This window comes from Patella vulgata, chromosome 3 (genome assembly GCF_932274485.2).
Source record: "Patella vulgata chromosome 3, xgPatVulg1.2, whole genome shotgun sequence".
Classification (NCBI taxonomy): domain Eukaryota; kingdom Metazoa; phylum Mollusca; class Gastropoda; family Patellidae; genus Patella; species Patella vulgata.
The window spans coordinates 73,757,016-73,771,862 of NC_065881.2; the positions used below are offsets into that span (position 1 = coordinate 73,757,016).

At 32.0% G+C, this 14,847-nt stretch overlaps 1 protein-coding gene across 10 annotated transcripts in view; it reads right to left on the bottom strand.

Moving 5' to 3' along the window:
- Nucleotides 1-14,847, bottom strand: part of LOC126815995 (nuclear hormone receptor HR96) — a 206,375-nt gene that overhangs the window by 62,054 nt on the left and 129,474 nt on the right. The window contains exon 1 of one of the 10 annotated variants that reach the window (XM_050542108.2): nucleotides 11,036-12,736. The exons of the other annotated variants lie outside the window; for them this stretch is intronic. Within the exon in view, the coding sequence (XP_050398065.1) occupies nucleotides 11,036-11,115 (80 nt within the window). The 5' untranslated portion in view covers nucleotides 11,116-12,736. Of the gene's footprint in view, nucleotides 1-11,035; nucleotides 12,737-14,847 lie in introns of those variants that run through there. 10 annotated transcript variants of the gene reach the window in all.

The window sequence follows — 14,847 nt, forward strand, 5'->3', positions numbered from 1 at the left end:
ATATAGCCAAATGTATTGGACCTGGTTTTCAGGGGGTTAGGGAGCCACAGTGGCTCAGTGAGTAAGGTGTCAGCTCACTAACTAGGTTGTCCCTTGTTCGATTTTGGTGTTGGCCGACAAAGTTCCAGAAAGTGAAATTACTGGGTAGACAGTAACATGACTAACATCAGGACCAAGACCGGTATCCCAAAACTGATTAACTGAGAAGCACCATCAGATTACTAAAATAGGCAGTGGTTTTTCTTTCTCAACCTTTCAAATATCATGGGTTCAAAATCCTTGGACTTTTGATTTAAATATTGCGTAATAAGTTAGACATGAAAATAACAGTGTGGAAAAACTTGACACCACAATCCTTTCAAAACATTGTAATTAGTAAGTTTCTTGAATTGTACAATATTAAATACAGATTTATGTTAATATTATTTATGTCATTCTATTATTATAACCAGATGGGCAATGGAATGTTTCTTAATACATTTTATATCTTTAATAATCAGTAGGCAGAATGATAAAAACACCTCAAGGTTTAAACTTTATACATTCCTAGTCAGCAATTACGTAGAAGCATGTCTAAACCCCAGGTAAATTGCGTAACAAGTAACGCATGTGTACATACGAAATTATACAAATCTATTTTCTAAACATGATTTAGCAATAATTATTTTCAGAACTACAGAAAACGATTTTGATTGCTGTTGGTTACTGAATTCAAAATGTTTTGATTGTTGGCGATAGTATGCTAATATGATGATATTAATCAACAGAAATAGAGCACAAAAAAAAAAGAAAGTAGAACACTGATCTCATAAATAAGCTGGTACAATGAGATGCTTTATCTGGTGTCATCGTAATTCATGGATATCTGACATGGTTACAATATCTGCTGGTTTATAACCAAGTACCTGAACTAGTTCTATTATAACATACCATGGAATGGACAATATTTTTGTATTGAACACTCTATACATTTGTCATCTGTGTTACACTATAAATATATATAGCTTTAAAATGAAATGCTTTTCTGTATCAATCTGGCTAATGAAGATGGGTGTAGGTTTAAAGATTTAAAATCAAATGAAATGGGTTCTAACATACTATTTTTCTGCATCAAAGACAGGTGTAGGTTTCAAGAAGTTTAAACTAACACAAATACGAGCAAAAACGAGTTCTTTAGATAGTAATTTAGAGTATCAAAACATAAAATGTAGATTAGATACTTTCTTTACCTTGATGTTCCTGGATATATATATATATATACTATTCAAAAAAAGTAGGGGATATTTGATTTTGGGGGCATAATACTAAAATATGCAAATGACTACGAAAAAAGTCACTATAGAACCTAACAGAAGAAACATTTCCAGTTACATGTGACGCCCAAACGCACCAATAGCTACCGCATGGAATGCAGGTGATGCTTGGGATCATCATGGGGGTCCAACCCAAGATTTGCACGACTCTGACTTTGAATGTTACAGTCATTGTGGCAATGAATTCCAGGGTGGAAACATCAGTTTAATTGTTTTAGTGACCAGAAAACAAATTTTGATATGCGTCGGCTTACCCAAAATGAAAGGTTACGTGCCCTTGGCATGCTACAGATCGGCACAACACAGGCGGTTGTGGCGCGGACGATGAATGTTTCTCAGTCTGTCATAAGCAGGCTATGGTCCAGATACCGTGATACACAATCTGTACAGGACAGACCACGCTCAGGTCGACCAAGGGCGACAACTCAAGCCCAGGATCGATTTATCCGTACCTTGGCCTTGAGAAATCGTGTCATCACAGCAAATCAGATCAGCGCTCGTCTTCAAACAGACACTGGTGTGAGAGTGAGTGGCCAGACGATTCGGAATCGACTGCATAGGGGTCACCTTCGCGCCCGACGTCCTCGCGTGATCCCTTGTTTGAGAGATCATCACATTCAGGCAAGACGTCGTTGGTGTAGGGATCGTCAACACTGGGATAATCGACGCTGGAGCAATGTGATGTTTTCAGATGAGTCAAGGTTCACTGTTGTTTTTTTGGACAGACGTAGGAGGGTGTGGCGTCGTCGAAACGAGCGCTTCCAAGACGTTAACGTCATCAGACATGATCGATTTGGGGGTGGTTCTGTTATGGTGTGTGGAGGCATCACTGTTGCTGGAAGAACGGCTTTACATGTTGTTGCAGGGCGTGTTACAGGCCAGTACTACCGGGACAACATCTTGACAGTCCATGTTGTGCCGTTCGCACGACGTCATGGCCGCCGTTTCATCTTCCAGGATGACAACGCAAGATGTCACAGGGCCAGGATCGTTACAGGTTACCTCCAACAACAGAACATCACCACATTACCTTGGCCAGCACTGAGTCCCGACCTCTCCCCCATCGAGCATGTTTGGGACATGCTTGGACAGAGGTTACGTCAACGTCAACAACGTCCTGCCAATGTCCAAGAACTTGCTGCTGCGTTGCAACAGGAATGGGACAATCTGGACCAAAATGACCTTAGACGTCTCATTAGGAGTGTGCCACGTCGGATCAATGCTTGTTTGGCAAACAGAGGAGGATTTACCCGTTACTGACTTGGTTGTGATGCTGTGGTAACTTTGCTGTTTGACCCCGGGTATCATTTTACCCTTATAATGGTCAGTCTGTGCCTTACTTAGTCTAACGATCATTTGGAATAAATCGATGAATGTGAACTTCATTTCATTTTGTCATTTGTTTCTTCGTCAGTTTCATTAGGTGACTTTAATAACACTTAAAAATCAAATATCCCCTACTTTTTTTGAATAGTATATATGAGTTACTAACATAAAGAAAGATGACACTATGAAATCAATAGAAAGCAAAGTGAATTTTAAATTGCAAAAATTTAAATTTGGAATAATCAATTCTAATAATCTAAATTTGAATCAAATTGTTCTTTTTTGTAAGACTATATTATGTATGTTTCTAAAGTCTATATTTGCCAGTACTCTGAAATATTGAGCCTTCCAGTATGAGTGATACTTAATTTGGAACCTCATAACCAATTAGTAAAAGTTTCAAAATGTAAAGCATAAATCTGTTACTACATATATAACAATGCCACTACTTGGTCATTAAATACAACATTCAAATAGTTTTTATGAAATATAAAAATGTTTTATACAATATCAAAACTGTAAGTATACTACTTATAATATCCAAACCTGTGTTTTTAGGGTAATTAATGATGTTAAACAATGATACATGTAGAATTAGATTTTATCCCTACTACTGAATCGACAGAGAATACCCATGGACATAGTAACATGGTTAGATTACATGGTTATTAAGATGTAAATCGAGTATTAATTTCAGGCCTCATTAATTACCTCTTAATAATGACTACAAATGTTGTATATCTATAGTTCATTCCAATATCTCATCAGAACAGTTCTCCCGCAAATAAAATTCCCCAAAACTCGGTCAGTGTAATTTGGTCACTACCCTCATGAAATCTCTGGAATCAATAGATATAGTTCCTAATTTTAGGAATAATGAGATTTCTTTGCTTATTATTTATGATTCATCCATCATCACTCAATGAACTAGGGCTACACTTTACCTTTAAAAACAAATTTACCTACACTTTGCTCTCTTTAACATTAATCATAATATTTTTCAAAGGTGTCATCCATCATTAATAATTGTCTTTAACAACTTGGTGTGCTATCAATTTGGCACAAAATAAAGGATAGCTATTAGATTTTCAATCTTTGGATTGGTTATTTCTGATATTCTATTTGTATTTTAACCTATTCACCGTATATACTGGTTGAATGGGATATACATTTAGGTACCAATGTCAGATATATAATTGGCTGCAGTATGTAAAAAACGTTCAGGTAAATGAATCGTTAGTGTTGTATACCATGCCAAGAAAAAAATACGCTTTTTGACAGGTGTAAACAACTAAGAATAATCAGCTATTTGGTCAATTTAGTGCATTTGACAGAACCTGACTAATGTATATGTTAAAGTGCCAAGCTACCACAGACAGTATGCTGTGGTAGTCTATGGACCAAACCCTGGAACAATCCACTGAAAACCCTTTATCAAAGTGTATCATTTAGTTTTTCCTAAAGAAATTTCTGTTTAAAATAAGTACAATATATGGACCAGGAACTGAGTTTAACATTATCACTGCCAACTTGGAATTGAGGTCCATCAGTTGATAAGCCATAGAACACGAAAAAAGCATGCCGAGTTCTATGTCGTTCGTACTTGAATTGGTAGTGCCTTAGGCTTTTCTTTGAAGAGTGTAGCCCAGCCCCCCAATAAAGAACAACAACACAATGAGTAGTACGTCGAGCCCAGTTCCTGTATTAAATCTATACCTGTTAATTGTTTAGAAATAACTCTAATAACAGTAGATCAAGTCAAAGCGTTAAAGATAGTTAAAACCAATAGTATTAGCAAGGTTGACTTTAATTCAAATATAACTCCACAAGATGATGTTCTTACACCTTTTGTTAGGACATGATATCTATCTGAACATCTCATTACAGCTCTTCAAGTTCTATCTCCCGAGACCCATTTCAGGAAATGTAAAAAATACTTTATGATTGTATTACATACATCTTGTGTGGTCTGTTAGTAGAGGTCATTATTCTCAGACAAAGAAATTCTAGAATTTAATTCTTCTTGGTGCAAATTTTCTTACTCCTATTGAAGTGACAGATTGTAGATATAGGTCGTACATTTTTTGGTGATTATGCCGATTATCTTACCAAAGCAGAAGAGTTCAAAATTCAGGATGTTTCAGATTTACTCACATTTTCATCTGTGCGACCCTTAGAGAGAAAGATTTAAAACGATAACTTCCGAGGGTTTAAAAGATTGTAATTTTTAAAACATTTCTGCCAGTTCAAAGTTCCTGTTTAAATTTTTGGCTTCGAATTGATGACTTCTGCAGTCAGTTGTGCATTTTTAACAGAATTTATACATATTAAAATCAAATAAACCTGCATCTTTCATTCATAAGTCAAAACAAGGAACACATATTTCTTATTAGAATAACAAACAAAGAAAAATGTTTACAAATTTTTTTTTTTGACTCAATAAATTCAATTTATGCCTTTCATAGTTGATAATATTACAACAGTTTTTGCTGTGTCTTTAAATTGACATCTCAAATATAATTTATGCAAAAAATATAAAAAGTAAGCATTTCTGAAACATTATTCCAAGTAACTGTCATTTTCAAGTTATAAACATTTTTCAAGGTAGCATTCTCGACACTCTTTTTCTCTGAGTTGATTTTTTAGGGAACAATGAATTGTTGCATAAAATGCAACATCTGACACATTTATCTTTGCAGATTTGAAAAATGGCCGAGATTAAATCAAAACAAAGAACGTTTGTTTTGATAAATGAATTGTATAATAAATAAGGTTGCCTAGCTGCAGGATACAATTTGACAAAAAATGCAAATTAATTGTAAAAGTGTATAGTTGTTAGATGTTTTGTCTTGACAGTTTGTGTGTAAGGGTTACTCTTAAGTATAGACACAAATAATTAGAAACACTCAAAAGATAAGCTGTTGTTTTTTAAAAGAATGTATTGTTTCACAATGATAACCTTAATATAAATAGATTAACAAACAGAAAAGACCTCTATTAATTATACTACTTTTAATCTTAACTTATATTCCTCCAGTGAAGATGAGCACAGCTTTGTCTTTGATTAGAGAATAGTTTTTTTTGTGTCTTTTCTGTGCAAACTGTAATGGAAACAGGCTGAGATATTTACAAGTATTTTAATCATTTCTAGAGTTATGAATGTAATCCCAAACCTTCAACATTGCCACTACTTTAAATAAACAGATTGATCTCAAGTTGAACACTTTTACAGTTCTAGGCCATTATGATGGAAGTTGAAACTGTTTCAGATTAAGAAAAAAAATGAAATGGGGTTTAACATCTACATCCAATTGTTCTGCACACTAATCCACACTAGGTATATATAAGGGTATATTATTTATTATGTGTGTCTACCATTCTACCCTATCTTAATGACATCTTACTGAAACATTGATTAATTATTCCTAATATTTTTAAGACCAATCTGGAAAAATTTTCACAACCAAGCCTAAGTTGAGAAGATTATATTTCGGTATATCACTTCATTCCGAATCCATCATACTAATTAACTTTACAAATAATCCCTATGACCACCAACTGTTTATAATTAGGTTAAATACCTATGGATCATTAAGTTAAGTATACATATAACCCACATACAGCTATTAAGCATCAGCAGGGTTTCAACTCTGTAATAAAGTTCGACTTTTAATTATAAAGGTACAGCTTTGATGATTCTGACATAGATATATCAATTATTAGTTGTTTGTTTTTAAAAAAAAAACAAAAAAAAAAAACAACAAAAATTATCATTTTTATTTAAAAATAATTTTATCTCTGTGTCCATCTTATATCATTATTTTAATAAAGAATTAAAAATTCACATTCTATCTGTGTCCATCCTTCATAAATTTCATCATTATAATCAGAAATTCTTAACCACAGTGTTATTGTGGTTTATCTTTTTTCTGGTGTTTTCTTTTTCTTTTTGTTGATTTTCCTTTGAGACCTGTCATTGACTATTTTTTTTGCTAGTTGTTTTTCTGCTTGTTTAGATGAACAAGTCAGATATGAGCATGTACAATCAAAAGTTCAATTGTTTTATCATTTAAATTTCTAGGGTCAAAAGGTTAAAAAAGTTAAAACAATTATCGGTTATGCTAACCATTACAGTTATATGTCACCAATCATCAGATATCATTATGCACTTTAAATTGTTTTTAATACCACAACGAAATTACCAGTAGTCTGTGCATAAAGTGCTATTTATCTTTTATAATAAACAGTACAATAAATTAAAGGTGATGATCAGCTATTTGTCAACACAGGTAGTTAGGCCTGAATGAATCAACAGTAAAGTCAAGAAGAGCCAATCAGATTTATCTTCTAGTCAATCAGAAACAATGGTTTAATAGATCCTTTATGTTTGACGACTACTGATAATCTATGTCTCATCTCAAAGAAATTTGACTATTTTAAAAGGATTATTTGCCAGACGTCCTTTACATAGGTAATCATTATCCTTGGCATAATCATTATTGGTCCAAGCGTACCTGCGTTCTGACAAGGAACATATTAACGATAAACATTAAGGCATATTATCCAAATTACATCTGCTTAAAAATTCTATTGATGAAAATTTAAAGTATTGTGTAATATTATATAAGATTTTATATAATCAGGGTTTATCTATTAATAGAAGAAAATATTGCAAGCTGCGTGTGAACTATTTATTTATATATTTTTGTACTTTTTGGCCCCCTTTTACACAGTTTGTACTGTCCTCCCACACAGACAGAGAGAAAGCCAACTCTTCCATAAACTTGTCTTCAATGAAAAAATAAACCAATCTTTGTTAACATTAGAAACAGGTTGCTGCAAGCTGCAAATTTTGTTTTTTCATCCTAATTACCGACCCAACATTTTATTTGTAGATTCAAAATTCAGAATGAAGTTTGGTTATTATCTTAGGGTAAAATATGTCAGAAAAGATAGATATAAGAAATTAATAATAAAAAAAGGACGGTTGTACTATGGAAACTGGGAATTGTTGGCAATATAATAGTAACAGTATGGATGTGAGTACGTGTAGACTTCATAGGGAAATACCCCCAATCCAATTAAAAAAAAATAAAAAAATATAGTTTATTGGTGGGAAATTAGTTTTTATTTTTCCTTTTAAATACTTATTGCTTATCTAATGATTTTATTCCTATAAAAGACTGATACCTATTTTTTGGTAAATCTTACCTGTCAATAATTAATGCCCTTATTAAAGATACATTCCCAGAAAAGTATTTATCAGTTGGTAATTTCCAATAAAAGTATGGCAATTTTGGTATATATGGAAAGCAGAGACATCCAAATCTTATTAGAAAAGATTCCCTGAAAAACACCCATGGAGTGCGCACAGGACAAAAATGAGATGGTGTCACTAATTGACAGCCCAATGATCATCGGGGATGTCTGCTCGAGTGACTTCAAAACTTGGATTGTCTGACCTCTTTGCATTAGGAAGCACTTAATGTATATGTTGATGAACTTGATGGTGAGTGGACGTGGACAAAGTGAGAGACTTAAACATACAACAGTTTCTGAGATAAAAACTGCGGAAAAAGAGGGATTTAAAGCAAATATTTGATAAATTAATTATTTTGAATATGCTTTTAGTCAAAATATATCATCAAATCACCCAGTTTGTACATTGGAAGGTATCTTTTAATGACTTTTTTTTACTGATCCTTTTTGGGGAATTTGATGTAAATTCAATAAATGGGGTTTAACAGTCTGTCTAACATCCTGTATGATTTGGATATTTTCTTTAAAATAAATAATTTTACTTAAGAAAATAAGAATAAAAACATAAGACATAAATGTAAGGAGAATGTTATCTATTAAATGATCTGCTAGCAGGAAATGCACATTAAATCGTCAGTTGTAATTGCCATAACCATCAAAACACATCTAACCATTTCTACATCAGATGTACACAACAGGTCTCTTCCTCGACTTTTTTACGCCAACATTTACCATGAAATACACAATTATTCACGTTTAAAACAGCATGGTTGCCAGTGTACTTTTTTAAACTGTGACTACAGTCAACTTCATTGTTTTAATTTCTTTTTATTTTATTCTTTTCATCCCAAATGACCTTTTGCTAACATAAAATATGTTATTGTTTACATACATGTATTGTATTATTGTGCGTGCTGATTTTTACAAAGTTGTCTGAAAATTGTTTCATTACGTGACGAAAAAACTGAGACAGTATATGTAAGCGTGTAATAAATGCTTGAATACTAGCGTCATATTTGCCCACACTTGTTTTAGAAAATTTTATTGACGTTATTTAATGTAATAAATATTTTTTCGGTCTCTGTCTGCAATCCTGTATGTGATAGGTCTACTACTATGCACATACAATATTATTCATATCCACATATAACTATATTCATGTACACATCTTACATTATTCATGTTTATTCAAATACACATGACACTATTCAGATTCACGACGCTAATCAGAATCACACGAACACATTTGAAATAATTCATGTTTCAATTTGAAATTATTCATCTACACATTTGACATTATTCACTTTCACATTTTAAGTTATTTGTGTACATAATTTGATATTATTCATGTACATTATTTAAGCAATATTTGACATTCATATCTAACATTATTTCTTCACATTATTCATATTTAATTTTTGTTTACTCTCAGCACCTTAATTCAATAGTATCGCATGTGTAGAAGTTAAACAATAATAATGGGAATATTAGGTATTTATAGTAAAATAATCTGAACAATATAATCAATATGTTGGTCTTGCCATTGTTTAAATTACCCTGACACAATACCACGAAAAATCTCTTGACATTTTAACACAACCAAGAATGTAGAATGTGAGGAAAAAAAACCTAATCAATTAAGTTAATAGAATCGAAGGTAAATACCAATAGAATTAAAATCTCTGTAGATTAAGGAATTAAATATTAAACATTTGATCATGGGCTGTTATTATAGAACCTAATTACGCAGTTTACTGAAGCTTAAGTGCTCATTAAGAAGAGATATGCAGTAACAAAGATGTATGTGTCAATCATATTAATAATACATAAAATATTAATATCTTATTGTTGAGATTATATTAGTTATATATTTTGAGATCAGCAACTTTCAATGTTTCTTTATGACAAGCTTTGTCATTGATGCTAAAAATAAATAGAATACCTTGAGTGAATAATTCATACATATTTATTTTGCTAATCCCATTGTATTATCTTATTCATTATCTTTATCTCTGATTTTACAGCATCAATTAAATAAATCAGATGTCCACTGGACCCAGACCGTGTCACTTTGTCTAATGTCAACCAATCACCGGTTTTAAATGTGCTTGTTGTCAATTAGTTTTATTACATCTATACAGAATTGTACGTTCGTGAACCCGAAAAAGTAAAATAGGCTGAAAAGCAAAATATCAAAAACCTGATTTCCCAACTTTTTACATAACCACAATTCAGTAATATTAAGATAATTGTCATTATGACTTTCTATATTTCAGAGATTCTTTTTTAAAAATTAAGTATTGCTTCAGGGCATTTCGAGTCTTGAAATTAGGTCACTATTATTGAAAGGTTTATTAGGTGTTTCTTAAACCAAATGAGTACATTCCTATATACAAATTACTATTTTACCTGTGATCAACTCATGCTAAATATATATCAAATTTTTTCATTCTTGTTTCTTATAACAGGATTGCATTGTCACTTATGAAAATAATTAGTTATCTTTTACAAGTAGAAATACTGATCACAATCAAATGTCTAAGTTTTAACAAAACAGATGCATCATTTTTTTATATAACTGTCTTCCTTCATCATCAGATAATGATCTGAAAACCTTTAATGTCATTGTAACCAGAGTATCATTGAGGTTCATAGTGGTGATACCATCTTTCTTATATACAGATTGTGATAAAAATCTACCTTATAGACAGATATTAATATGTTAAAATGTGTTAACTCAAACAGAAGCATGGACAAAAACTGAAGAAGAATAAACAATTACAACTTAGGCCTGCGGCAAATATGCACATCACATCTCACCTCAATTTTTGTTCTAAATAGCTGTACGAAAAACGAACAAATTAAAGGAGTACAATCTATTATAACTGGTAATCAAGAAATTAAATCTTATTGTCAAACTGACTGTTTTATAATCAAAAACATCTATTAAAAAAAACGTTCTTGATTGATAAATAAATTTTATATGTTATATGATAACGAGTTATCAAATTTTTGTAAAGTAGCATGTAGAATTTTGTGAGTTTAAACTGTTATAACAAAACTGCCACCCACTCATCATCTCCTCATGCACACCCCTCTCCCCTCCCCCCAATTTCAATATATAAATTAATTCTTACCTTGGTCTAGGAGGTAATGCAGGTAGAGGGTACGGTCCCATGTTAGCATATTGTTGATAGGCATGAATAATACTCCACATGGTTCTCTAAATAATTCAATCACTGCTCTAACTTAATTTCATTAAATTCTAACACAATCTCATTCAATAATATTAGTTAATGGTCGACCACGGCATGTACACTCGTTTCCCTCAATATCTACACAACTGTTATCGATGCCTCAAGAACATGTTGAAAGGCATAAAGAACCTGCTGATCACAAAATCTTTCCAATAAAATTTCTTTAAATAAAACACTAGAATATCCCATTCAACGCTATTAGTTAATAGTGCACAACAGTATATACACTTGTTTCCTTTACTTCATCTACATCCTGCCATAATCTCCACTAAATTACTTCTTTATCCTACTGTAATAACAGTAGGTATCTTTAACACTTACCACGAGTAACGCAACTTTTACTTTCTAAGTTGTAGGAGTCCCTACTGTGTACTGTCCCCAATGTACTGTAGTTCACCATATAGCAGATTAAGTATTGATATTTCCCTCTCTAACCAATAGTTAACAAGTCACCAACCAAGCAACTAGAACCTTTATCATTTTCATCTTAACATCAATTTATTCTGGTATTTAGTAGATAAAAATATACCATTTAATGTCATTGTTCAAATTTAGCTGATAACTTCTTATTTACTCCTGTATCAACAGTGTACCACATTCACACGCATATATACATATATATATAGTTATTGTTTGCCAATGCTATCTTAACCATGAATCACAACAAACTGAATGATCACAGAATTGTTATTGCTGAAAGCACATGTTCGCATTTTCACTCAAAAAAGCATTATCAACTTGCACCACCGAGAAATCACAGAATCTTGTAAATAAAAGATATAAACAATTCATTCACTCTCTTCCAGTCTTATATTAATTGGCGAATAATTATGTTGATTATCTATCGAGTATGAGTGTACAATAGTTAATAGCGGCGGTAAGTAAACTATTTATCAATCCAATCAATTTTGTGTCATCAGAATGGAACTTATGCACATATGAGAGTAAAGCCTACTACTATAAGCTTTAATAATCCTCTCTAAGCGATTACATTAAATACATTCCTCGTAATTTGATCAACAAGAACTAATTCCTTTCATATCAATTCTCGACAAATTTCTCGTTTCTTGGTTGTATTGACTGATCAGTAATAGTGACGCCAGTTTTTCAATAGATTGTAATTTTGTCAATATTTCAAGTTACTTTTAGCAGATAAAAGAACTTTTTCTATCATCTCATACAATCCAAACCATTTAAAAGTATCCCTCATTCCATCTTGACCATTGACAGGAATATTCAATAAATCTGGCATCGATCAAAAAATTCCTCTCTCTTCACGCTTCGTTGGCTTCAATTAGAAGCTCTTAGAAAATATATAATATGACATATTCTTTTAATAGCAGTCACAGAATGACAAAAATTCCTGAATCCTAATGTTCTTTCTTAGGTTGACATTTGCAATTTCGATACGCACAATACTTAAACTTAGGAACTATGTACACTATTGTTTTCATATAAACACATAAACTAAGCTTGTTTACCAGCTACTATTCACAAATAGGATTCTCTTAAACAATGAATAGAGCCAACAACGGTTTATTTTACATGCTTTGTCAATTACACGGTCACTAAAATAGGAGATAATGTTTTATTTCATGATCACAGTCACAATAAGATGCAACTTGGTACACAAATGCCATAAAAAAAAATCCATATCTTTCATCTGTTGTATAGTGTCTAGTCTCTCAACGCCATCTGATGCCAATTGTATTCTAAATAAATCAGTTGCACAGATCAGATGTTTTCTGAACTCAAGTGAACAGGGTTATTTGACATATCCTATATAAGCCTATATTATAGTCTTATACCACACTTTAACACCGATATCCCTGTGACTTGATTCGCTCGACTTACTCCATGCTATTAACTAAACTTAACGTATTGGTAAATATGTTGTTAAACACAGTTATTATTCTCCATACAAACTAGGTAAAAAGACCTCAACTTATTATATAGTCACTATTAGAAAATACAATAACAACTAATATGCTATAGTTGACTGGTAAAGTGTGGGTCTATATCGTATTAGTTCTCTATGTAGACCGAGTAGCCTATACATGTCGAGTAGAGCACATTGTATTTGTGAACTATGGTTAAAAACCTTACAACACGTGGCTAGCCTGCTTCTTGCTACAGAAACTCTTTTGATTCTACAGAGAGATACTATCAGTCAGATAGTTAACTTGCCTCTAGCAGACTTTTCATCAGTATCTCTCTCTCTCTCAGCCTCTTAAATTTCACTATAGTTACCTTATATTACATAATACACAAATATTGACAAATTCACACATTACTGATTGTCTATCAATTCTACTGTCTGGCAGTCGAATGGCCGTGGACAGGAATCCATATTATTTCCCCAAGTTACCATATCAATCCAGTTTATAAATAAAGTACAAATCCATCTATAATGGTGTTTTATTGTTAATGTTAGATATTTTCTCCTTCGCAATTCGGTAATAATAATAGACATTTATTACAGTTCCGAGTTCACACGATTATTAATCATATTTTCGCTTGCAATTGACTCGATTATCTATTATAGCAAATGAACAAATATTTTCTATGGTGATTTCTGTATCGTTAATGTAACGTCCATTAGTCATATGGGAAAATATTTCTTGTCATACAATAGACCGCTTTTGACTTTTCTATTTACTAGGCGGTTAGATTAAGTGTAAAAAGCCATGTGTATCAAAAAGACTTTAATAGCATATAATGTCACACTTTGTCACAGGTTACTATTCTTATCCTAGCTATTATTCACAAAATACAGAGTTACATACTAATCTTATAGTGTTGTATAGTAGGTCAAAATATTATATATTCATTCATTTTATATTCTTTTATACAACTCATGTTTTCATTAACGCTTTTTTTTTCTCTGTATGTGCTATTATTAATCATAATTTTTAAATGTGGTATATAAAACTGACACTTTTACAACAGGCATAAATTTAATATATTGTACTTAACATTTGATAGATTTTGATGCCTCAAATATTTAGATTCAGTTTTCATTCTTCTACCTGCTAAAAATCAATTAATTAATTTAAAAAATCTAAACAATATTTTAGATTAGTGATCAGAAATTAATTGATTACTGAGCAGAAAATTTAATTTCTGTGATCTTTAATTAATTTTCAAAAGTTATTTTAATTATTGAAAATCAGAGTAAGCAATGAATGCCAAAAGATGATTTTTTTTTTAACCTGGTTTATATCTTAAAATGTTGCATTCAGAAGACAAAGTTAGACTGGTTTAACGACTGCCGGCGTTCTTAAACCAGTTTAAACTAAAGCATACTATATTTTGGTAAAGGTTGCAGGATTGAGGAAGTAATACCACTGTATCTAAGAAACTATGATGGCTACCTTAACAATGATTCAAATAGCTGGGCCCTTATTCACGAAAACTTAAACTAAGATACAATCGAAATTTTAAGAAACACTGCAATTCGATTGGCTGACCAGTAAAATCAATTTGCATATATCCCATGAAGTTGCAGTATTTCTTAAAATTTTGGTTGTAACTTAGTTTAAGTTTTCGTGAATAAGGGCCCAGGTATATAATTCAGATATGTTTGGTGACAACTATCCTGTTGAAATATGTAACTAAAGTTTGGGTCTGGTGGCTATTAAGGATAAAATGTGGGTTATCTGTTGAGTGCTGACAGTGAATATTCATGTCTA